Source organism: Protopterus annectens, chromosome 2.part1 (genome assembly GCF_019279795.1).
Source record: "Protopterus annectens isolate FY-2018-M chromosome 2.part1, PAN1.0, whole genome shotgun sequence".
Classification (NCBI taxonomy): Eukaryota; Metazoa; Chordata; order Ceratodontiformes; family Protopteridae; genus Protopterus; species Protopterus annectens.
Window position 1 is genome coordinate 264,563,112 of NC_056729.1, and position 26,306 is coordinate 264,589,417.

At 41.9% G+C, this 26,306-nt stretch overlaps 1 protein-coding gene across 1 annotated transcript in view; it reads right to left on the reverse strand.

Moving 5' to 3' along the window:
- SLC39A8 (solute carrier family 39 member 8) overlaps positions 1–26,306 on the reverse strand; it is an 895,133-nt gene that overhangs the window by 362,529 nt on the left and 506,298 nt on the right. The window contains exon 4 of the mRNA XM_044062117.1: positions 16,358–16,480. Coding sequence (XP_043918052.1) covers positions 16,358–16,480 — 123 coding nt within the window. The remainder of the gene's footprint in view (positions 1–16,357; positions 16,481–26,306) is intronic.

Sequence of the window (26,306 nt, forward strand, 5' to 3'; positions counted from 1 at the left end):
TACAGTTTTTTACTGTTAAAATGTTTCCTTCATTGTGTAATTTAACGAGGTCGTGATTTGTACTTTTTAATTCAACTGTTCAAAAATGTTGAATAAAAAAGGTTTTAGAAGTGCTTACTTCACAGTCTTTGTAAATATGCTTATTTGCCACAAGATGGCAGCAGAGCACTAAAGAATATTTTAACTGCAGCACTCAATCAGTATTTGTAACACAGAAATGTTTCTTTACATAGCCTGTTTTTCTCCTGCTAATAAAAGAAAAAGCACAAAAAAAAAAACAGAATTTCCAGCATAGCACTCAACCTTCCATCCCCAAAATGAGGAACACCAGCCCTCATAATGTGAGCCTTTCCTAATGCATTACATAAAATAAGCATAAATCCCACCCTTACGTAACAAAATTGTTCAGTTAATTAGCATAAAAACACACCAGGACATTGGGTAAGACAGCAATTCAGGTTGCAGTCTGCTATAGGTCCCCAACCATGTCCCAAGACTAACACTCCACATTCCAGAGCACCCTGGAGAATATTAGGGTCCAACCTAACACTCTCATACTGGGTGACTTCAACTACCCCTCCATTAACCCCAATGCTTTGTGGAATTCATTAATTCCAATGCTCTAGATTAGCTCATTCTTACACCCACTAGAGGTAGCAACATCCTTGACCTGGTCAATACTAACATGGGCAACCATTGCTCTACACCAATAGTCAACTCTTCCCTAGTTAGATCCGACCACAAACTAATCACCTTGAAAATCCCCCCCCCCCCCCCCCTGCAAAGGTAACCACCATGAAAAACTTCTCCAAAGCTAACTTTGGGCTCCTAAAAACAGAGGTGGCTAACTTCACGGCACCCATGCAAATGGAGAATAGTTGCATGACCGCCGAATCATGCACCAATGCACTGTACGAACACATACACAAATGGATGGATCTTGCCATACCCAATAGAACCAAGACGGTCTCTTCCAAAAAAACTAAGCCAATCTGGTGGTCCCCTGCCATAAACAAACTCTACAACAGGAGGAGGAAACTGATGCAGAATAAGGTAAAGTTCCAAGACTGGAAAAACTCCCTTATCAGCCTCAACAAAAAGTTGAGATCCCTCATCAAATCCTCTAAAGCTAGCTATGAAAACAGAATTACAGCAGATAGTAAAGACAACTGCAAGGCCTTCTATAGTTATGTAATGAATCTCCACTGCAATAACCAGATTTGTTCTGAGCTACTGCACAATGGTATCTCCTATACCAAGCCAACAGATATTGCCAGTACACTGGCCGACAGAGTCAGTGCTAACTTTACACCTCTCCCCCCCCCAAAGGACCAATCACAATACCAGTAGATTGCCAGGCACCCAGTATTACTGCTGCACAGGTTAAAACAGCACTGTCCAGAGCCAAGAATACAACTTCTATGGGACATGATAATATCCCTGGCTGTGTTCTATATGAACAACAGAGTGAACCTGCACCTCACCTGTGTGCCCTGTTCAGTCAAAGCCTCACCTCAGGCTTTGTCCCTAACAAATGGCACATTGTTTCAGTCATCCTTCTCCACAAAGGAGGAGAGACTACAGACCCTGGGAACTATTGCCCCATTAGCCTGATGAGTCTGATATGCAAAGCTATGGAACGCATCATCATGGACCTAATAAACAAGGATATAGGGAATCACCAAACTCTGGATCCTACACAGTTTGGTTTTGTGAAGGGTAGATCATGCCTGCTCAACTTGGTCGACTTCTTTGAGTCAGTTACCAGAGCTGTGGATGAAGGCAAGTAGTTCATACAGCCTACCTTGATCTGGCCAAGGCCTTTGATACCATTCCCCACTCAGGAATCATAGAAAAACTCACTAAGCTAGGCATCAACCCCTATATCACTAGGTGGGTTGCAAACTGGCTCACAGATAGAATCCACAGTGTGAAAGTAGTTGACTCCAAGTTAGACTGCAGGCCAGTCACGAATGGAGTCCCACAGGGTTCGGTCCTGGGTCCTCTCCTGTTTGGTATCTACTTCTCTGAAGTCTAGGCCAACACAAAGGGACTCTGGCTTGACAAAGTTCGCAGACAATTTCAAGTTGGGAGCTATTATTAACTCCGCAAGTGATGTTGACATCCTACAGAAAGGCTTGACTGAGACCAACGACTGGTGTCAGAACCATAGCCTTAAGCTCAATGCCAAAAAATGTGTCATCATCCCCTTGGGAAAAACCCTGTTCCCTTGAATTACCACATCAATGGTAGTCCACTGAACACAGAAGGCGTTATAAGAGATCTGGGAACACAGGTTGACAGCAACCTCTGTTTTGACCACCACATTGCCACTGTGGTCAGAAAGTCCTTCTATGTGGCACATCTCATTCTTAAGGGTTTTGCATCCAGGAAGAAACAGGTGATTGTCTCCCTCTACTCTTCCCTCATTAGGCCAATCATTGAGTACAATGCTACCTTTGGCATGCACCTCACTAGACACCTGCAACAACTGGAGAGACCGCAAAGGTACCTCAGAAAGAGTATCCTAGGCCTTAAACAGTTGTCCTATATGGACAGACTCAAAAAAACTCAAACTATTCTCTGCCTCATAACGCCTATTTAGAGGCAATCTCTGTTTGACTTACAAAGCCATGTCTGACCCAGCTCTGTTAGAAATGCTACATCTAAAGAAATCCCAGTTCATCCGTACCACACGCTCCAAAGACCTGAACCTCATTACCACAATCAACAGAACATGCTGGAGGGATAGGTTCATAACCCAGAGACTGCCCATGCTATGGAAAAGACTTCCCATACATGTCAAGCAGAACACCTCACTGGCCATCTTCAAGAGAAATCTTGATTAGTGGATGGGAAATAAAAAATTCACCTCAGGAATTACTCCAGTGGCTCTACTCGACAGAGGCACTGGGAACTAAGGTTGGGTAGCATGGTGCCAGGATAATTCTATGGGCTAGGCTTGGAAAGGCTCCAGGGCCATTAGCCTAGTACACACCTATGAACACTAAAATAATTAAATATTAAGTTATTGAAAAGCTCTTCAAATGCAGCCACAAAATCTAAAATGCATAACATTATAAAATCATTCACAAACACTTAGTATAAAACCATTCTTAGCAAAAAAACAGGCAGCCATATTTGGTCCTGATTTCTTATCAGCATTAAAATGGGTAATCCATCTATATTCTGCTAACTCTGTTTCAGGTATCACATCCCCTCCCTTATATTAGGGACTTTTCAATAGTTAAATTTTTAGCCGTTGTCACTACTGAGAATGCTGTTCTTCATAAGAATCAACTCAGAATGTTTCTTGAACCATGGATACCCTAAAGCTGCATAATTCAGTAACAGTGTGGAGGCCAAGCCTACATTACTCAATGCACATGCATAAATAAGGGCCTGTGCATAGTGTGGAAAGTCATGAACTGTGGCATCTGTAACCACACCCCTGTACTACACATCATGTTGGATATGACGTAGTAACTGGACAACAGTGTCACTGTATGAACTTAGCAGCATGAGTGATTGGTTGAAAGAGCAGGGGCTAGCAGGACTGGGTTGTTATCCGAGCTTCCATGTTCTTCCATCGTTTCTGGTATTTAAATACTGTGTCTGCAGGGGGTTGTGCTGTTTTTTACCAGGCTGTGGAGTGGTGATTTATCACTGGGACAAAGCAGAAATTCCTTAAGACTCCAAGAGCAGAATGAGTTATTTCTTACATTTATTTAACTGAATTGCACTTCTTAACACTTGTAGTTGTGCTATGCAGATAATGTACTACATTTTGCACTGTTATAAAGCTTTTTAATTGTTTCACTGCATTTGTGTACTGTTTTATACTCTTAACTGTATTTTTCATTGCTAGATAGTGTTTCATTACTGTAATTGCATTTTTACTGAATTACTTTACTGTAAACTGTTTTTTCATAATGACAGTTGTATTTTCTGTTTGTTTGAAGTTCCCCACCCAACCTTCACTGTTGGTGTCTTGTTGTTATACTTGGTGGCTTTGCAGTTCCCGCCCCTACTGTAAATTTGATCTGGGACACTCCTCCAAGTTGTGTCACTAGCTTATCCTACATAATACAGACAGAACATTTGAGAAGGCCAACCCACTTTGATTTCTTAATCTTGAATTATAGACTGTTCCTCCTTTCTCCATTTATACTTTATATAAAAAAAACACTTTGCTAGAATCTATCATTGCTAGAATCTCCTTGTGTTCTGACTGAGTGTGCTTCTCAAACAATCTGGAAATATAGGGCTGATAAGTATATTGTTGGCACTTTCTAACTGTTCAGAGTTCTGCACTGTCTTAATTTTTGCTCGACTGAATTATTTATATACTTGCTGGCATTGTTGTCTGATACTCTAAGTGCCTCCATTTTGATTTTTTCCTAATTTACTGGTTTCTGAACACGTTCTTGGTCATTTTTTAATTTAATTGCATTTATTTAAACTGTATTTGCTTTAATACAGCTACACACTCAAGTGTGGTAACTTGCACTGCTTTTAAATTGTTTTACTGCTGTTATAGCTGCTTTTCTGTATAAAAAAAGTTCTAAACTTGTTTCCCACCTTTCCTATAACTAGTCTTATCCAGATTCAGATTTGCTGTATCCAGGACTGTTTGTAAACTTCTGAGCCCCCACCCCAAGCCTTTCTGTGTTGGAGGGAAGCCTTCCAGCTTGTCAGTGGGACTGGTAAGCACTAGGTAGCCTATCTACCACAACAGGAGTGGTTTATAGCCCAGAATTTGTAGTTTAGTGGCTGTTTGAGCAGTTTTTCCATCCCCTCCAACTTTCTGTTTTAAAAGCCCACATTTGCACTTGTTTCCCACCTTTCCTGTAACTAGTCAAGTCCTGATACAGATTTGCTGTATCCAGGACTGTTTGTAAGCTTCTGAGCACCTCAAGCCTTTCTGTGTTGGCAGGAAGCCTTCTAGCTTATGAGTGGGAGTGGTAAGCACTAGGTAGCCTATCTACCTCAAGAGGAGTGGTTTCTGGCCCAGAAAGTGTAGTTTATTGAATGTTTGGGCAGTTTTTCCATCCCTTTCAACTTTCTGGTTTACAAGCCTGCATTTGCATGTGTTTGCGCTTGTTTAAGCTCTGCTCAGTGGCACCGAGCTAAGGTAAACTATTACTGGTGCCAGAAAGTCTACTCTTCAGTTTTCCCTTAGATCTTGCTAGTTCTTTCTTTCTTGCACTTCAAATAGCCTAATCGCTTTGCACTTCAACAGGTTTTTGTAGCAATTATTATAGCACACGTTAGAGCCATCAGCACTAGTCATTTTTCACAGAAATAGCTCCAGTAATTAGTAGTTATGACCACCCCTCCTGGCATGATTAAAAGGCAGTCCCCTGTGCTTTCTCCTATTAACCTGGTGCACTTGGGCATTCTGAGGCAGAGTAGCAACTGCCTCATGTACACAGATAACCCTCTCCTCTTACCTCCAACACTCAAACTTGTGAGAGATGCACTTAAATATCCAAACTGGAAGCTATGCACTCTCCAGTCAAGACCGGACTAGCTGGTCAAGAGAAGGTCAACACCTGCACCAAACCACATGGAACACATAGCCCTCCAGAACACCCACTATCACAGCTCTCACATAAAAACACAAACCACACACCCACCTTCGCGGAGGCACTCAACAGAAATTTACCCAAACAGCAGAGACCTCCAAGACAGAAATACACTTGACCAACACAACACAGCATAAACCACAGGACACATAGCTCACTTCCACAGTGTACCCCTTGACCTACGCTCTTAAGGCTAAACACCTTGCCCAATACACTAATCATAGTTGACTCAATAGTGAGGCACACAGATGTCCCACTCACTAGGTTGAATAAGCAGAAGTTAACAGTCAGCTGTCTATCAGGTGCAAGAATCTGACACATAACACACACACTCAGGTCACGCCACAACAAGTACAAGTATGACTCTGTCATTGTCCATGTGGGTGTGAATGACCTGAGATGCTCCTCCCTGGACTACATGAAAAGAGACATGGTGGAGCTCTCAGATTATGTGGCCCAGGCACGTATGACACTAGCCCCGAGCAATATCCTACCATCACCCAGAATGATCCTGCAGTACAAACAAAAAATGATTGACTTCAATTGGATAAGTTTCTGGTGTCATTCTAAGGGGACCCAGAATCTGTCTGCTTGGGATGACATGACTGACAGATCTCGATGCTTTGCCAGAGATGGTCTGCATCTGTCACACTTGGGTTTCTGGGTACTGGCTAAGGCTCTTGGCGGAGTTCCAAAGACCAAATTACCACCATAACAACCATAAATAAATGCAATCTGAGGGTCATGCTGCTCAGTGCTAGAAGTCTAAATCTCAAGATGCACTCACTTGAAGCACTCCTCAAAATGGAGAACATCGACATTTGTGCTGTAATGGAGACCTGGTTTAAAGTGGCAGAAAGCACCCCTGCGCTACCAGGCTGTAACTCATCCCACACCTTTCAACCCCGAAACATGGACTGAAACTCCACAGCCGGTGGTGTCTCCATATTCATAAAGGATATGCACACCTCCAGACTAGTAGCCCAGCATAATACATCTGAGATACTTCAGGTACAACTAACACTGGGTAAAGACTGTGATCCAGGTCATAGCCTGCTATAGGTCCCCAACCATGTCCCTAGACTCTCACTCTACATTCCTAAGCACCCTGGAATCTATCAAGGTCCAACCCAACACTTTCATACTAGGAGACTTCAGCTACCCCTCCATCAACTGGGAAAACTACTCAAGCACCAATGCACTGGCCCAACGCTTCATGGAATTCATCAATTCCAATGCTGTGGACCAGCTCATTCTTACCCCCACTAGAGGAAGCAACATCCTTGACCTGGTTATTACTAACATGGGAAACTGTTGCACTACACCAATAGTCAATTCCTCCCTGGTTAGATCAGACCCCAAACTAATCACCATGGAAATCCACATCTCACCCACACCCCTCACAAATGTATTCACCATGAAAAACTTCTCCAAAGCTGACTTCACAGCACCCATGCCAATGGAAAATAGATGCATGACTGCTGAATCATACACCAATGCACTGTACAAACACATACATAAATGCATGGAACTAGCCATACCCAACAGAACCAAGATGCTCTCCTCCAAAAAAAGTAAGCCAATCTGGTGGTCCCCTGCCATTAATAAACTCTACAACAGAAGGAAGAAACTGTTGCAGAAAAAGGTGAAGTCCCAAGACTGGAAAAATTCCCTGATTAGCCTCAACAAAAAGTTGAGATCCCTCACCAAAATCCCCAAAGCCAGCTATGAAGGCAGAATTGTAGCAGACACTAAAAACAACCACAAAGCCTTCTTTAGTTATATCAAGAATCTCCATGGCAATACCCAGATTTGCTCTGAGTTACTGCACAATGGTACCTCCTATACTGAGCCAACAAATATTGCCAACATACTGGTACTGGCTGACAGATTCAGTGCCAGCTTTACCCCTCTCCCCCCCAAAGGACCAATCTCAATACCGGAAGAATGCCAGGCACCCTGCATTACTTCAGCACAGGTTAAAGCTGCATTGTCTAAGGCCAAGAATACAGCATCCATGGGACCCAACAATATCCCTGGCTGCATTCTACATGAATTACAAAGTGAACTGGCACCACATCTGTGTGCTCTGTTCACTCACAGCCTCACCTCAGGATTTGTTCCTACTGAATAGCGCACTGCTACAGTTATCTCTCTCCATAAAGGAGGAGCAACTTATGGACCCTGGAAATTATCACCCCATTAGCCTGACAAGTCTGATATGTAAGGCTATGGAGTGCATCATCATGGACCTAATTAACATGGATATAGGGAATCTCCAAACTCTAGAGCCCACGCAATTTGGTTTTGTGAAAGGTAGATCATGCCTGCTCAACCTGGTTGACTTCTTTCAGTCAGTCACCAGAGCGGTGGATGAAGGTAAGGCAGTTCATACAGCCTACCTCAATCTGGCCAAGGCCTTTGATACCATTCCTCACTCAGGAATTATTGATAAACTCACCAAACTAGGCATCAACCTCTATATCGTTAGGTGGGTTGCAAATTGGCTCACAGATAGAACACACAGTGTGAAAGTAGCAGACTCCAAGTAAGACTGATGACCAGTCATGAGTGGAGTCCCACAGGGATCAGTCCTGGGTCTTCTCCTGTTTGGCATCTACTTCTCAGAAGTCTAGGCCAACATAGAGGGACTCTGGCTGACCAAATTCACAGGCTGAAAGCTGGGAGCCACTATTAACTCCCCGAAGAAACCTTGACGAGTGGATGGGAAACAGAAAATTTACCCCAGGGATCACTTCAGTGGCTCTGCTGGACAGAGGCACAGGGAACTAAATCTAAGGGGGTGGTGAAAGCCAACATATTCTGGCTAGGCGTATAAATGCCTTTGGGCAGATAGTCTAATACCTACCTATAACCTATGAACCTAAGTGATGCAAACATCCTACAGAAAGGCCTCACCGAAACCAATGACTGGTGTCAAAAACATGCCCTTAAGCTTAATGCCAAAAAATGCATCATCATCACCTTTGGGAAAAACTCAGTTCCCACTAATTACCACATCAATGGGAGCCCACTGAACACTGAAGGTGCTATAAGAGATCTGGGGACAAAGGTTGACAGCAACCTCTCCTTTGACCACCACATTGCCACTGTGGTCAGAAAGTCCTTCTATGTGGCACATTTCATTACCAAGGGTTTTGCATCCAGGAAGAAAGAGGTCATCATTTCTCTCTACTCTTCCCTAATTAGACCAAGCATAGAGTATAATGCCCCATTTGCCATGCACCTAACTAGACACCTACAACAGCTGGAGAGGCCACAAAAGTGCCTCACGAAGAGGATCCTAGGCCTTAAACACATATCCTACATGGACAGACTCAAAAAACTCCAGCTATTCTGTCTCATATCGTCTACTAAGAGACGATCTCTGCTTGACTTACCAAGCCATGTCTGACTCAGCTCTGTTAGAAATGCTACAGCTAAAGAAATCCCAATCCCTCCACACCACACGCCCCAGAGACCTCAACCTCATTACCACAATCAACAGAACATGCTGGAGGGACAGGTTCATATCCCAGACACTGCCGATGCTCTGGCATAGACTTCCCATACATGTCAAGCAGAGTACCTCACTAGCCCTCTTCAAGAGAAATCTTGATGAGCGGATGGGAAGTAGAAAGTTCACCCCGGGGATCACTGCAGTGTCTGATGGAACTGCATGTCTACTGACACCACCAGTGTCCATTACAAACCCTGAGGAATGCCATCCCTTAGGGGCATTCAGTAAATATACATCTGTTAATTGTGGGTATGACTGAGACCTCAGCTGCTTTCTTTAACTGTACTTCACTTGTGTTGTCATGTTCTTACCACCAGATAAATCTCTTGCAAAAGTGAAAAACTAGAAGCCATTACAGAGAACCAGCAGGTGCACCAGTCCAATGAAAATCAACCCCATGTACTCCACAGTGAGTGCGCGGGTTGCAGTAATGTACTGTTGTGCACATGGCGAATCATCTACTATAGCTGTTCACATAACCACTTTGCACACCTTATTCATATAGCTCGCCACTTACAATGTCTTGGCATGGTCTCTCAGTTGTACCTCTTTTGACTGTACCTAAATTGACTGGCATGGTTTAACACCATCCCGTGTATGATATCAAAGTATGATTCCATCAGCTGTGGGTGTACTGGCTGTGTTTGAGTAAACCAAAGTCTCACAGTGCACTGCTTGTGATTTGTACATTAATCTTAGGCTGTACTTGTCCTAGTTTTGCCAAATAAGTGTACCGTGTCCTCACCACGCAGAGCTAGTGATGCATCTGGGTAACAATGATCTGTTCAGGCATAAATGCACAGTGTACCCTGTATTAGTAAGTAGTCTGTTGGCTACATGTTTATGGATTTAAGATCATAGGAAGTTACTAGGCTACTGGACCTGAGGCCTTTGCAAGCATATCCAAGAATTTAGCCTATGTTCCGACACATAAGCACCAGATGCTTCTGGCCAGCAGGGGCACAGGTGGAATCCCAGGGGTGTATTTTCTGTTCCCCATACAGTTATCCAGTTTTTGCTTAAAAAGGGTTAATGAGGTACTCTGTTTGATGTGGAGAGGGAGTCTATTCCACAGAAGGGGGAGTCTCTGGGACACAAATCTGTCCCACCAACAAGTCCTATTGATGTCATAGACCAGTTTGAGATTGAGTGGAACTTGACATGCAACAGTCCCATCAAGGTGAGGTCTGAGAATGCTTTGTATGCCTGACAGAGGTCACCTCTGCGGAGTCTGTATGAGACTGAGTAGAGGGACAGGGCCTTTAGCCTATCTGTGTAGGGTAGATGTTTGAGGCCCTGGATTTTCCTAGTGAGGAACCTCTATGGTCTCTCCAGCTGCTGTATGTGCTTTGTGAGGTATACACTGAAAGGGGCATTCTACTCAATAATGGGTCTTATAAGGGAAGAATACAGGGATGTTTTGACCTCCTTGTCCCTGGATGAGATACCCTTACTAATGAGGTGGGCCATGTAGAAAGCTTTCCATACAATGGAGGCAATATGGTGGTCAAAAGTCAGTTTGCTATCAACCTGGGTGCCCAAGTCCCTCATGACTGATTGTGTACTTAGGACCTTGTTATTAATGTTATAATTTGTGGGGACATCACTCTCCCCAAAGGGAATGATGATGCATTTTTTGGCATTCAGTTTGAGGCCTTGTTTTGGCACCAGTCATTTGTTTGGGTGAGACCATCTTGGAGGATGTCCACATCACTAGGGGAACTAATGACTGTGCCCATCTTGCAGTCATCTGCAAACTTATGCAGCCATAGCCCACTGGTTTTGGCCTGTACCTCAGAAAAGCATATCCCAAACAACAAAGGCCCCAGAACCAATCTGTGGGGTACACCTCTCATTACAGGTCTACTGCTTGAGGTGACTTCCCCTATTTTGACTAGATGGGTTCTATCAATGATCCAGTTTGCGGCCCATCTGGTAACATATGGATTGATGCCTAGTTGAGAGGGTTTATCTATTTTACTGACTGAGAAGTAGTATCAAAGGCTTTGGCCAGGTTAAGGTAGATGGTGTGCACAGTCTTCCCCTTGTCCATGGCTTTGGTGACTCTTTCAAAGATGTCTGTCAAATTTAACAAGCATGACCTCCCCTTGATGAAAGCAAACTGTGTGGGATTGAGTGTTTGGAGGTTTTCAGTGTCCTTGTTAATGAGGTCCATGATAATGAGCTCCATTGTCTTGCAGATCAGGCTAGTTAGGCTGATGGGTCTGTAATTTCCTGATCAGTGGATGCTCCATCTTTGTGCAAAGGGATGACAGTGGCTGCCCTCCACTGAGCTGGGGACAAGGCCAGTACTCAGGCTTTGGTTAAATAGGGTGCCTAATGGTGCTGCCAGTTCCTAGCTGAGTTCATGTAGGATGCAGCCTGGGATGTTATCAGGTCCCATGGAGGCTGTATTGTTTGCCTTTGCCTTTGTCTGATAGCAGATTGGCTATATCTACAGCATTTGTATATGTGGTGTCCTTGACCACCAGTTCTGAGCAAATCTGAGTGCTTCCTTTGAGACTGCAGTCATATGTGAAGAATACCTTATGATTGTCTTTAGTAGATGTGGCCAGTTTGGATTTAAAGTTTGCTTTGGAGGATGTCACTAGTGCTCTTATTTGTTTGTTCAGGCTAAGGAGACATTGTTTCCAATTAGGCACCTGCTCCTTCTTGGTCCTGGACAGCAATTTTTTCCTTTTATTATAGAGTTTAGTTATTGCAGGTGTCCACCAGACATGTTTACTCTCTCTTGAGGAGGAGGATTTTGTCCTGCCAGATATTCCTGATTCCATTCAACTATATAAATGCTCGTATAATACTTTGATGTAGGTTTGGACATATGTGCCATATCCTATGGAAGGGAAGGGTGGGGGCTGTGAAGCTGTTTATACCTTCCCTCAGCAGGTTGTAATCAGCTTTAGAGAAGTTTTTTTTGTTTGACCCTAGCTGGGGGGGGGGGGGGGGGTCAGGGGAGATGGTGACTTCAAGAGTGACCATTTTGTGATCTGATCTTACCAGGGAGAATGACACTGTAGGGATGGTGCAATAGTTACTCATGTTGGTAAATACCAAGCCCAAAATATTTTCACCTCTTGTGGGGGTGATGACCTGCTGGACCAAGGCATTTGCATTAATGAAATCAAGGAACCTCAGGGCATTTGTGTTTTGGCATCAGTAGTTCTTCCAATCTATGGTTGGATAGTTAAAGTCACCCAGGATCAGGGTAAAGGGTTGAATCTTGATAGATTTGAAGAGGTCCAGATAGGGTCTATATTAAATGATCGAACTTTTAAAAGTTCGACTGTCATATGGTCGACACCATATGATCGAATTTTTGAAAGTTTGAATGTTTTAATGGAGATCTCCATACAGCACAGAATGGGAAGATTTCCCTTTTCTGCACTGTAGTGTGATCTTGGAGTTGGTATATTTAAAGAGTGGGGGTGTGGATGATGCACGGTGGCTTGCCCCCCTGCTTAAAAGGTTCAGGTAGGTTATTTGTGTAGTTTATTTTTTTTATTAGATTTTCGAACATTTAAAAGTTCAATCATATGGTGTCGACCATATGACAGTTGAACTTTTGAAATTTTGATTATCTAATACAGACCCGTCCAGATAGGTGCAGTGAACATCTTGAGTCAAAGTTGGGAGCCTCTAGCTAGCTATGGTCTGAATAGGGGTCTTGTTAGTGGATAACTGCACCTGGAGTGTCTCTTGTGCATCATACTGTTTGATCAGCTTGGAGAGGTGTATGACTTTTGTGTATATATATATATATATATATATATATATATATATATATATATATTGCAACTCCACCTCCTTTTGCTTTGCTGCCCATGGTTTGGGGTCTAAATGTATGATAGGATGAGTAACCTGGTATGGCTGGGGTGCTCTATGCAGCTTTCAAATGGGTTTCTGTGACTGCACAAATGTCAGCATCTTCCAAGGTTAAGAATTCTTGAAATGAGTGCAGTTTCATGTTTAGCCTCCTAGCGTTTAGCAGCATGACCTTTAATTTGCATTTTGATGAACTCCTCATGTTGGTACTTTTGACCTCATGGCATTGCTTAAAAAAGGCACTATGAGGTAGGCAAGAGCCTTTGTCAGGAGCCTGAAGTCCAAGGGAGACAGATGCAGGCCATCTCTAGCAAAGCATTGTGGTTTGTCAATCATGTCTTCCCAAGCTGTCAGGTACTGGATCCCCTTGGAATGACACCAAAAACTAACCTAATTGTTAAAGTCAATCATTTTCTGTTTGTATTGAGGCATCATTCTGGGTGACGGTAGAATTCTGCTTTAGGCTATTAAGATATTTGCTTGGGACACATATTCAGCGAGCTTGATTATGTCTCTCTTCATATAGTCCAGGGGGGTACGTCTCAGGTCATTCACACCAACAAAGACTATGAAAGAGTCATAACAGTACCTGTTGAGAGAATTAAGTGCATGGGTAATATGGCACCTAACAACTAACCGTGACTTTCTTCTTATCCAGCCTCTCGAGGAGCACATTTGTGCATCTCACAATGGAGTCTCCTATGACTAATATGTTGGGTTTGTGTTTAGGCCTCAGTGGCTGTGAGACACAGGTGTATGGACTGTGTGTGGTGTTGTGGGCAGTGGAGTTCGCCTGTATTTTTGCATGGAGGTCTCTTTTGTTTGGATATGTTTTTCTTGAGGACCTCTGCATATGTAGGTGTGTTGTGTAGGTGTGGGTGGTCTTTGAGGTGTGGTGTTTGTGTTGAAAACCTTCTCAGTGCCAGATATAATGGCTTGTGAGGAGGACAGCATTGATTCTAGGTTCTTAATGTAATTGTGTCTCTCACAAATTGTGTTCCTAGGTGGTAGTAGTAGTAGTAAAGCGTTGTCCATGTACATGAGGCAGCTGCTACATTGTCTCATGATGCCCATATCAACCAGACTGGCAGGAGAAAATGTAGGAAATCGTCCATCCATATTTGTCAGAATCTGAGGAACAGAGGCCAGAGAGAGAGCTAAGAGGGTAAAGAGTGGAAGGTCTAAGGGTAGTACTACTAGGTGATCACATAAGTGCTACTAAGGGAAAATTTGTACCTGGAATACCCCACAAAGGGTTAAAAAACAGTGAGTTTTGGATGTCTCTGTTTCATAGTTTCTGTATGTGCAGTTTTATGCTGTCTGAATGAATTGTTTAGCTGGGAAACTGCCTGATGTACTGCTGAACAGGAAACGTGTAGCTGGTTCTGTACTGTTGAATAACACGTGTGGCTGTTGTCATAATGTCCATATGCTCAAAACATTGTAATGGAAACAGACTAACTGCAATCTGTTGACATAAACCTAATTCATGATACATGGATGGTACAGTATGTTTAGCACTGTTGAAGATGTTCACAGGACATTTAGCATGTACCCATTAGAACACACATTGCTTCATGTTGCTGATGTTGTGGCCAGATGGGTCATTGTTTCAAACAGAATGTATGCGGAATGCTGCTCATAGAGTCAGCAGTGTGTTATCACTCTATTAATGAGTAAGACTGCTACCTGAGATACCTGGTCAGTGTTTGTGTTTGTGCACGGCATTGTGTGAATGCTACCTGAAGTACCTGGTCAGTGCTTGTATACGTGCATGGCATTCTGCATTCTTCTTTTTTCATCATGGTCTCCTGTCACTCCCTGCAGAACTAGATGGCATGGAGCACCTCCTTTTTCCACAGGTCATGACAAACTACTTCTTCCCTTTTGATGGCCATGTTAAGCACTCTTGTGTCTTTGTGCTATGTGGAAGTGGCCTTTACTGTTGTGTACTTTTTCTTGTTTTCTACAACTCTGTACACTCCAATAAATGATGTATGTAGTGTGGTCTGTGGAATGGTACTCCATCATTCAAGTGCTCTGACCCTATAGTTTCTGGAGCTCCTAATGTATTATTGTGAATAGCACTACATCAGTGTATCAATGACTTTGTGCACTGCTGTTCCTGGAATTGTGTGCCTGCCTTCAATTATGCACTGTGCACCACTGTTTGGGAATCTAGGGGTGTGTGTGTGTGTGTGTGTGTGTGTATGGAGAGAGATATAGACACACACACACACACACACACACACACACACACACACACACACACACACACACACACACACTCTACTGCTGTCAATATTAACTGCATAACTTATATTAACTTTGGTATTCCAGGGGCATAACTTACGGCTTTCACTTTTACTGTATTGTTTTTTGTTTGGTAGAGCACTCTTATTAAGTTTCTTAATCTTGCTTTATTACTTTTTAAATAAAAATTTTAATTTGTTTCTGCACCTAAATTAGTCACTTATTGCCCTTGTTTTTGGTAGTGCTGCACATTCTGCTAGGTATATTTAACGCATCTAAAATATACATCTTAATTTTGCTGCTGTGATTTTGTCATTTTTGCTTTTGACCTGGATTCAGCCTGCAAAGACTAGTTGTAAGAAGATTCAATGTAAAGAAAAAAGTGGGCTTTAAACCTACATGTCAATCACCCCCATAGATTAAAAGAAATTCCACTTTATCATTTCAGGTTTTAAAAAGGTTGATTATCATTTCAGGTTTTAAAAAGGTTGATATCAATTTTTCTTTTTTTTTAGCAGAAAACCAGAAAGCACCATGATTCTAGAAAGCACCATGATTCAAAAAAGCAGCATGATTCTAGAGAGCACCATGATTCTAATAATAGCTAGAGTGTATTATTTCCATATACTAGAATACCGGTCAGACTATTGTAGCTGTCCAGTTACTGGACTTTCATCAGGCTCATGCTAGTATGTGTAACGTCTACAATTTTACAGCATCAATAGAGTTTATCAAAGAATGATTGTTTACCAAACCTCTTAACCTCTTAGCACAAGAAATCTGGGCACAAATCAAGGGAGGGAGGACAAAGGCACAAAATCAGGGACAGATTTTAAATATTGTGCCTACAAACTTAGAAAGATGACAGAATAACATGTTTTGCATTAGCATCACGCATTTTCAGAAGAATATGAATTCTGAAACTCAAATGTCTTGTCATTATTTAGTGACTTCAATCCTCAATGTGCCAGAAAACAACAAATTTTATGAGGAGCATACCAAAACTTGGAGGCCAAAATCTGGACAGTTGAGAGATAGGTTGCTTACACATTTAATTATTTAGAGAATGCACCTAAATGAATAATTGTCTTTGCCACTGACATTTTATAGACTATTCTCTGCTTATTGAATTCAAGAAACATTTTCTTCTTACCTTCCCATCCGCCTTTAGTGATATTTTAAGTATTCTTTCCGTGAAGAAGAGAAGATAGAATCCACCAAATATAGCTACTGATTTCAGGATGTAGCCATCATTTCTGGGATCAAATCCAAAGGCCTGTACAAAATATAATAGTAATGAACGATAAGACAGTGTCATCTCTCTCTCTCTCTCTCTCTGTATGAACAGGTTTAAAACAGCCAAACCTAAGGCACTTTAAAAAAAACTTTAATGATGTATACTGACTGCTCTGATATGTGCAACTGGATCAAGTAGATCACTGGAAGCAGACAAGAGTCTCATATCTTAACAAGTCTACATGCAACACTTGTAGGGGAGCACTGCGACTGAGTAGAAAGATGTCTGCCTCATACTACTAGGGTCTAGGATTCAATTCTGACTTTCAGTTACAGTCCTTATTCAGTCTGCGTGTTGCTCCCATGTCTGCTTGGGTTTTTCTCTTGGTACTCCCGTTTTCACACAGATAGACACACGCACACACAAGTGCATGCATGCAATCTGTCCTTGTCCTAGTGACCCAGGTTATGGTGCTTGTCCAGTTAACAAGTAATAACAAACAGACTTTTGCTGTGATTAACAGAACACTAGTGTGAAGATTTCTGTCTGCACCCCTAGTTCATATCTAAGACACCTCTTTGTTCTTCTATCCAATGAGCACTTTAATACAACTTTCTCCCATTACATCACCCAGAGCATTCCATATAACCATCAACCTTTTATTTAAGGACAGCCTTTCTGACATAACTCTTAACGTCTAACCTCCAACTTCAGTTTTTAACATCAGTTTCAATGCAGTCAACATCAATCAGAAGAAGTGTATTAGTAGTTCTGTATTCTGCCTCTCACACAAGTATGTATCTCTAAGCCTGTTTATAAGCTGTACTTTGTTATTTCTGTGTATTCGTTCTCTCACTCTGTCTCATTCTCTCTCTCTCATTCTCCCATTTAAAATACAGGAATACTGAAGTATTACCTTTCTATTCTGCTACCAAACCCATGAAATGCTGTACAGTACAAGTTTTTTTCACACTGCATTCCTCAAACCTTTGAAACATTATGGCTTTGAAAAGAATGTCACAGCCCCTTCTAGTATGGTGACAGGAAGAAGTCACCCGCTTGTTTGCACTCTACCTACATGAGAGCAGAGCAGAGCAATGTATGCTGTCAGTGTCACATTAAATATTAATGTTACTATTTCCAAAATTTTTCATTTCTAGATCTTCTCTCATCTTTTTCATTTACAAACCTCAAGTTTATGAGAACTAACGGATCATTGCTCTGTGATTCAGGAAAACAAATGAAAACTACGGTTAGCAGTAACAACAGTAAGATGTCCTCCCATCCATGCTGCCACTTGATCCTTCTTCAGGCAGAATTTCAGAGTTTCTTTCTGTTGTTTAACATATTGTTACCTGCGAGTGGCAATAGTGTTCAGTTTACTTTATTTTATCTAATACAACTGTGTTTTATCCAGGCAAAGTAGTTGGTCCATTCAGGCCCTTTCTAGCCATAACCCAGGCCACAACAGCAAGGTTAAAATGAATGTATATGAACAGTTTAGAGTACTCAAGCCAACCAGGATGTTTATGGAAGGTGGAAGGAAACAACAGTTTGCAGGAAGCGCACACGCACACACAAACACTAACAGGAAGAGCATGCACATTTTCTTAAATGATTTAAATTGAGGTCCAGACTGAATCTCAAAGTTTCTGGCTGTAAAGCGGAACCAGTGAACGACAGTTATACTTATGTACATTTTACATACAGCTATAAAACAGCTTTAAAAAAAACGCTGTACACTTCACTGTCATGCTTAAAGCGTGGCACAGAGAAGAGTCTAACATTTTTTAAAGCATCAGTGGGACACTTCTGGCAGCTTTTTTGTGGCAGCACTAAGTGTTTTACCCTTTCAATGCTATGAGACACTTTACACTCTTTCAGTTTCTTCCTGTGACTGGTAGTACATGAAGCATATAAAACTCCATTTACTAAAAAGAATTATGATCTAGTCTCTCCAGTCATAATCCCCACCATGGATGTCAAGATTCACCTCTCAAGTTTTGCTTCAATCCACTGTACAGATGAATTTTTTTAAACTCTATTTCACAGACACACAGTAAGCTGGTTCGGTCTGAGATCTGATCAGTACTCTGTGTAGTTCAGACATTGCACTGATTACATTCAAATACTATCAAAAATATAGACTTATTATGCATCTTTGAGCTCCATTATAATCAGATCTCACAATTCTGCACATACAGCAGCAATCACAGAATAATGTCAAGTATTCTAACAGCTTTAAAAGCTTTACGATAGATACTGCTACCATGCACATGGGTCTCTATTGAAATGTTAAAACTCAAACTGCCGGGAACTCACAATCCAAAAAAATACTCCAAAAACATAGAAGAGGGCACTTCAAAAATTGCTCATCTCATTTAAACTTCTTTTTACAACCCCCATCCCCACCCTACCCAAATGTCTATATACCAACTCTGAGGTCACCATACCTTGAAGAAAAATGAATGGTCTGAGAAATTGCATCTTGGATTTAGTATATGAAAGTCCAGTCTTTTAGCCATTCACTCTCCATATTTTGGGACTTGCTCTAGGATTCCGGCATTTCAAATGGTTACCTGTGTACACAGCATCGTGATATGTCTAACAGTTTTAAAACTGTTAATTGAGCAAAAGGATATTTTAGTTCTGCTCTCTGTCTGTGTGGAAGTGTTAAGTGTGTTGCAGTTTTCATAGCTGTAAAACACTTCACACATTAACACTTTCTTTTCTTCCTGTAAGTTGTAGTATGTTGTAGTACATGGGGTATTGGCTGCCTCAAAGAAATACTATTGGGTCTCTAATCATAATTTCAGTTAACGTGTTCTTGAACTGGTTATGACTTGTGACCCAATCATAATTCACTATGTTAATAATCACCACATGATGGTAGAGTTACGCACAGTAAGCAAGTATGAGTGGATTAATATCACTGGTATTAAGGAAGCCCACTATCATGTTTGGTCAGGTGATGATGATGATTATACAACAGAGTTATTTTAAAGTGGTACTTCTTACTTTTTTAAATAACTGCACTATTATGACACTTCTTGCTTTGGCTATGCCTTTCTGCTGTTTGAGAGGGCGCTGAAATGTCCTGGATGTTGACTATGCATGCTTCTATTCAGGTAGGAAGTCAGTGGGGACATGTGTACTTACTGCCACAGTGCAGATTCACATTACCTGCTGCACTATTTGTTTACCTTTTACTAGATGAAAAATAACCTTTTAGGAGGCCTCAGAGATTTTCTAGCTCCTGCTTTGTGGGTACATAGACTTGGTGTATAAAATTAAGATGTTGGTGCTGGGCTGGTAATGATGGCAGTATTAAGAAAGTACAGGATGTAGTGCCCCCTCCACACATGCATACATAACTTGATAGTACTGTGTCACTGCCGTGGGAAGGGGGGGGGGGGGTTCAGTGCACTTAATGTGTTGTTCAAACAAACTACTTCTGTTCATCTGTCTTCTCTGAGCACTTAATTTCACTTAACTGAACTGCCATACCATGCATTGTCTTACATCCATTTAGATAATTTCCTAGAAGGGCTGTGATTATATCTCAATATCAGTCCTCTCAACCTCTTAAAGCAAGAAGTCTGGACAAAGCCATAAATAATTGGGGGGACACTTTTTAAATATTGCTCTTACATAATAATAGGTTTTTCATTACCTTGAATTTTCTAAAGGGCGTGAAGTCTGACACTCTAATGTCTGTCATTATTTTCTGACTTGAATCCTCAATGATTTGCCAATAATTTACCAGAAAACCAAATTTTATGAGGAACTGACAAGAAATATGGGACAAAAATCTTGACATTCTGCAAAAATCTGGACAGTTGAGAGGTTTTGCTCAACATGCTCAACATTTTATGTTAAGGTATTAATGTATTTATATATTAAATCCATGGCAGAGCTAGCTACCCAGTGGTGTAAACCTTGGCTGTAGATGAGTGTCACTGCTGAAGTGACACCCTAACCTCGTGTGTAAAAATGGGAAAAAGGAGTTGTGGACAGATGGGTGTTCTATTAAATAAAAAACAAAGTCTAAGCTTGTTTTCTGCCTTTCCTAGTCTAGTCCAGATACAGATTTGCTGTAACCAGCACTGTTTGTAAGCTTCTGAGCCCCCACAGCCTTTCTGTGTTGGAGGGAAGCCTTCTAGCTTATCAGTGGAAGTGGTAAGCACTAGGTAACCTATCTACCACAAGAGTGGTTTCTGGCCCAGAAATTGTAGTTTATTGGTCGTTTGGGCAGTTTTTCCATCTCTTTCAACTTTCTGGTTTAAAAGCTCACATTTGCACTCGTTTCCCACCTTTCCTGTATTAGTCTAGTCCAGATACAGATTTGCTGTAACCAGGACTGTTTGTAAGCTTCTGAGCCCCCCCCCCCCCAAAGCCTTTCTGTCTTGGAGGTATGCATTCTATTATCAATGGGAGTGGTAAGCCCTAAGTAGCCTATCTACCACAAGATCCAGGTACAGATTATTAGTTTTAGCACTTGAATTTGCTTATTCGTGCTCAGCACTTGTTCAGAACTTGTTGCTAGCACTAAATAAGCTACAGCACTCAACCTTCCTCTTTACCTAGAGGAAAACAGTTTTTGTACTTACTTTCCTCACTTGCTTAGAGAAAAACAGCTCTTATACTCACTTTCCTCACTTGTCTAGAGGAAAGTACTTTTTATTCAGGCATGTCCAAAGGTCAGCTCCCAGTGTTCTCTCCTGTCTATCTGATGAATCTGGCCATCTTTGGGCAATGTAGCAATTGTCTCATGTATACAGACAACCCTCTCCTCCTACCACCCAATACCACAACCTGTGAGAGATACACTTATCTAGCTAAACTGGAGGTAAAGCTCTCTCCAACCAAGACTGAACTTGACAGTCAAGATGAGAAGGTAAACACTTGAACTACACCTCACTCATCACATAGTCCCACTAAACCTACGCCACCAAAATCCACACATAGAAACACAAAAACATTCACAGAGGCTCTCAATAATAATCTGCTTAAGCAACAGGGACCTCCAAAGCAGAAACGCAAGCAAACTCCACCCCCCAACACAACCCAAATGGCACATAGCCCACAGACTTAGTGTTCCAATAAACCACAGCCCATAAGGTAAAACAACGTACCCAACAAACTAGTCATAGGTGACTCTATAGTCAGGCACACTGATGTCCCACTCACCAGGCTAAACAAGGAGAAGATTACTGTCTACTGCCTGTCAGGTACCAGGATCCGCCACATAACCCACGCACTCGGGTCACTCCACAACAATTACAAATATGACTGTCATTGTCCATGTTGGTGTGAACGACCTGAGACGTACCTCCCTGGACTACATGAATAGAGACATGGAAGAGCTCTCTGATCTTGTAGCCCAGGCATGTATGACCCTAGCCCTGAGTAGCATCCTGCCATCATCCAGAATGATACCGCAGTACAAGGACAAAATGATTAACTTCAACAATGGGCTAAGCTTCTGGTGTCATTCTAAGGGGATCCAATACCTGTCTGCCTGGGACAACATGGTCGACAGACCACGATGCTTTGCCAGAGATGGCCTGCAGCTGTCACACCTGGGATTCTGGATACTGGCTAAGGGTTTTGCCACCACTATAGTGCCTTTTTTAGGCAAGGTTCAAATGACAAATTCACCACCGTAACAGGAACAGGCCAGTAAAAACTGAGGGTCATGCAAGTTAATGCTAGAAGTCTAAATCTCAAAATGTACTCACTCGAGGCACTCCTTAAAATGGAGAACATCGATATCTGTGCAGTGACTGAGACTTGGTTCAAGGCTGTAGACAGCACCCCTGCATTACCAGGCTATAACTCGTAACACACTTTTCGGCCATCTAACCTGGACCAGAACACCAAAGGCAGAGGTGTGTCCATATTCATTAAGGATATCCACACCTCCAGGCTAGTTACACAGCATAATGCATCCGACGTTATCCAAGTGCAACTAACTCTGGGCAAAACTGCAATCCAAATTGTAGCTCGCTACTGATCCCCCTCCATGCCCCAGGATTCCCACTCCTCTTTTCTTGGTATACTGGAAATTATTAGGGTTCAACCAAACACCCTAATAATGGGTGATTTTAACTACCCCACCACAGCAAAACACTAAAACAGCGAAGTCCGAAACGCCGAATGAATTCCGTCATCAGAATGCACCACACAGGTAAGTAAAAAATAACACTAAATAATTAAACACACTTTTGCCAACCCCCTACCTAAATATACCAACTCCGAGACCACACTACAGTGGGGAATAGGATATATTTCCTTATCCCCACCATCACGCTGCTGACCAGGAAACATGTTCGGCGCTTCAAATTTCGCTGTTTTAGTGTTTCGCTGTTTATGTACATTGACCTTTATGTGTTGATGTACATAGACTCTATCTTTGGTCCTTTCGGGCTTTTAATATAGACCCATATTTCAAGGGTACTTCCACCATCTATTGTCTTAATGCACATGCACATTGCGTCAAATTCCAAAGATATTTACATCTGGGCCAAGATTGTATGCAAGAAGCTTTGAACATTGTACAGTGTTGGTGAATTCAAAAGTCACATTATAGGTGATGTATGCAAATAGCGATGTGTGCAAAGAATTCACTGACACCCTACATGCCCAATTCAATAAGTAAGCAGAAGATCACAACATACTTATAAGGTGCTAGTAAAAATGGTAGTGCATGCAAAACTTTTCAGTTGCATTACTTAGCAAGAAACAGAAAATGCTTCCATTCTTGACTTCATCTGTATTAAAGGTGAATATGCTAATGGCTCAGGGGCTGTTAAAACCAGCAGCAAGTCTTAGAGTGAGGAGGTGAATAACAAGGTACTGTCAGCAGCCCTGTTGGACAAGTTTTTTCACAAGGAGCTCATAGATGCCTGTCAGACAAGAAAGCTGTTGTTGCATTCAATATTTGTGCTCCACATGAGTCCATGCAGCCAATGAGGTAAGCCCATCCAACTAGAAACAAAAGTGTGATCATCATTGGGCATACTTGTACTTGGGACATGCCAGTGCCATGTGGGCAAAACCTCAGGAGTATGCTACACTGCTGCCTCCCAAATCACAAACAAACTCTTAGGTTACATGTGGCATGAGGCTGGGGACTATAGAGTGATACTAACAATAAAGCCAAATGCTACAGAACTGATATGTGAGACACCTCAATATCCTAATAGTGTAGGAACCTTTGACTGTACACCACATATCCATAAAGGCCTCTCACAGTGATGATGGCCAACCATGTATAGCAAATGAAAGAGGTATCATTCACTGAACTGCCAATTCATGTGTACAAAAGATGAGAAACCCTGCAAGCCTCAGCAGATTCCCATCATCTTATGCATGATGCAGTCTATGGAAACTTGTTATTGCTAAGCAAATACCTAAATGCACTCAATCTTTCACTTTGTTGAGACGTGGATGAGTATTTATTTTAAAATGGATTATGTGAAGATTGGGGGAAGATGGGCGAATGCTGCCAGCTTAGTCAAATAGAATTTGATACATAATTCTATCATTTTTAAATATGAATGTAAAATACAGCCTTGTTTCTTAAATGAAAGAAAACACTGTAAAATGTGAACTTCAAGACTGTAGCAACATTGCCATCTGCAGTAAGGAAAACTAAGCCAAGCATTTCACATCTGTTCTTTTGAAGTAAAAATTATGTATTATATACCCTTTTGATCTAGATAGTGGTGCCGAAGAGGCTGGCTGAACACATTCTTTCTATTGTTTTAACTTAAGAATTACTAGAGTGTACATGTGAAATGTCTTTTATTGTTGTAGTATCCTGAGCAGGTGTTAGCTTGCTGGATAGTGTGGCCTTTTGGCCTGGGAACTCCAGACTAAGTGTCAAAATGATGTAATGTGTATACTGGGACAACCTAAGTGTCAAAATGATGTAATCTGGGAGGGCCCAGCAGTAATGTTTGTTAGTGAGTTTAAAAAATATTGTTCAGAGAGAGACTGAAAGCATTTTGATCTTGATATCCAACTTATCAGCACTCTGCCTGTTGTCTTTATGTAAGTAATATCTTAAAAGTATGTTTTCTTGTAGTAATAGCTAGGAACTTAGAAGAAAGTTAGACTAAGTGTTTTTCTGTTGTATCAGAACTTTCCTACTGTATTGTTTTAAGTTTCTGTGTGATCTCTGAACTCTTAGATATCACTGTGGTGTAGTAGTATTGTCTTGTGTTTTTAGAATTTATTATTAAATATTTTGAAAACCTTTTACCTGTGGCTTGTTTGTGTACAGATAAGTAAGCTCTAGAGTACATTGCATATTTATAGAGTTTATTATACAAGGCCACTCTAATAAGCCTTAGACTGATTAGTCACATTACCAACTGGATAATAATATTACACAGTAATAATTGGACACCTTTTTAAGGGCCTTTGGGTAGCAGATAAGTATTAGCTGGTGGTGGCAGCAATTACTACCGTATATTCTGGGTGAAGGGGCACAGCTGGAGAATCTGTGTCAGCCTTTCCCAGGAGTGTCTGTGAAGTTGTATAAATACTTATCTCAAAGTGTGTATGGTGTGTCAGCTACCTGGGTAGGGTCACGAAACACTGGTGGGACAGAGAGGGTACTGGAGGTTAGCTTGCCAGCTAGGCTGAGATCTGGACCCTATAGCTGTGCCAGTGGGGAGTCTTATTGGGGACCTGGGGAGCAAGGGAGCAACCAGCCCCAGACTGACTGTGATCTCTGTGTACACTTAAGGGAAATTGTGCTTTACTGGGTGTATTTGTTATCCTTTCCTCTTATATGAGACGCCCTCCCTGGTGTTAGTGGTGAGGACTGAGGCTCCTTGATTGCTGGGCCAGGGCACGGCCATCACATTTGTGGTTGGCAGTGGTTGGGATAAGATATCCTTACTTGTGGTTTGCAGTGGTGTGGGTAGACTGAATCCTGTAGCTTATGTACAGTGATCTCTGGAGGTGTTTTGTACTCTAAATCAGACACGCAGTGAATACTCAGAGTTCAGATCACAATTGTTTTATTTCTTTTGTTAGCTTAGTTAGTCAGGGTAAGCAGGCAGCATGTCAGCACAGGAGTATGGAAAGCTGACATGGAGCCAGCTGGTGGAGATGTACCAGGCTAGGGGACTGGTGCATGGCAACCTGACTAAGGCAGACCTGATTGCAGCCTTGGTTACAGCTGCATCAGAAAACAGCATCCAGGAGGACAATCAGACTGGCAGTGGAGATCCAATATCCTTGGAGAATGGACAGCTCAACCTTTCTTCAGTGGACTTAAAAATCCAGCTGGAGCTAAAGAGACTTGAGTTGGAGGTCAGGTGTTTGGAGATAGAAGCTGAAGAAAAGGAGTGTCAGAGGAAGAATGAGAGGGAAATGCTGACTCTTCGCCAGAGTCGTGGAGGTAATGGGGAAGGGAGTAACTGGACTCCAGAAGCACAACAGGTCAGTAAATTTCTTCTGCAATTTAAAGAGGGGGATAATTTTGATAGTTTCATTCATATGTTTGAGAGGGTATGCAAACAGTATAGTGCTGACCAAAGGCTCTGGGTACAGTTCCTGACCTCCTTACTCTATAGGAAAGCTGTAACTTGTATATCACAAATGCCTGACTTTGTCTGTTTTGATTATACTGCTGTAAAAAAATGTATTTTAAAATGTTTTAAGCCAACACCTGAAATGTATAGGAAAAAGTTTTGTGAGCACAGACGCAAGGCAGATGAAAATGTATGTGAATATGTTGCTGAACTGAGCACTTATTTTCATAGCTGGGTGAGTGGAAGTCAGGTCACCACTTTTGAAGGGCTGGCAGACCTTTTGGTGAGGGAACAAGCCCTTAGCACTTTGCCTG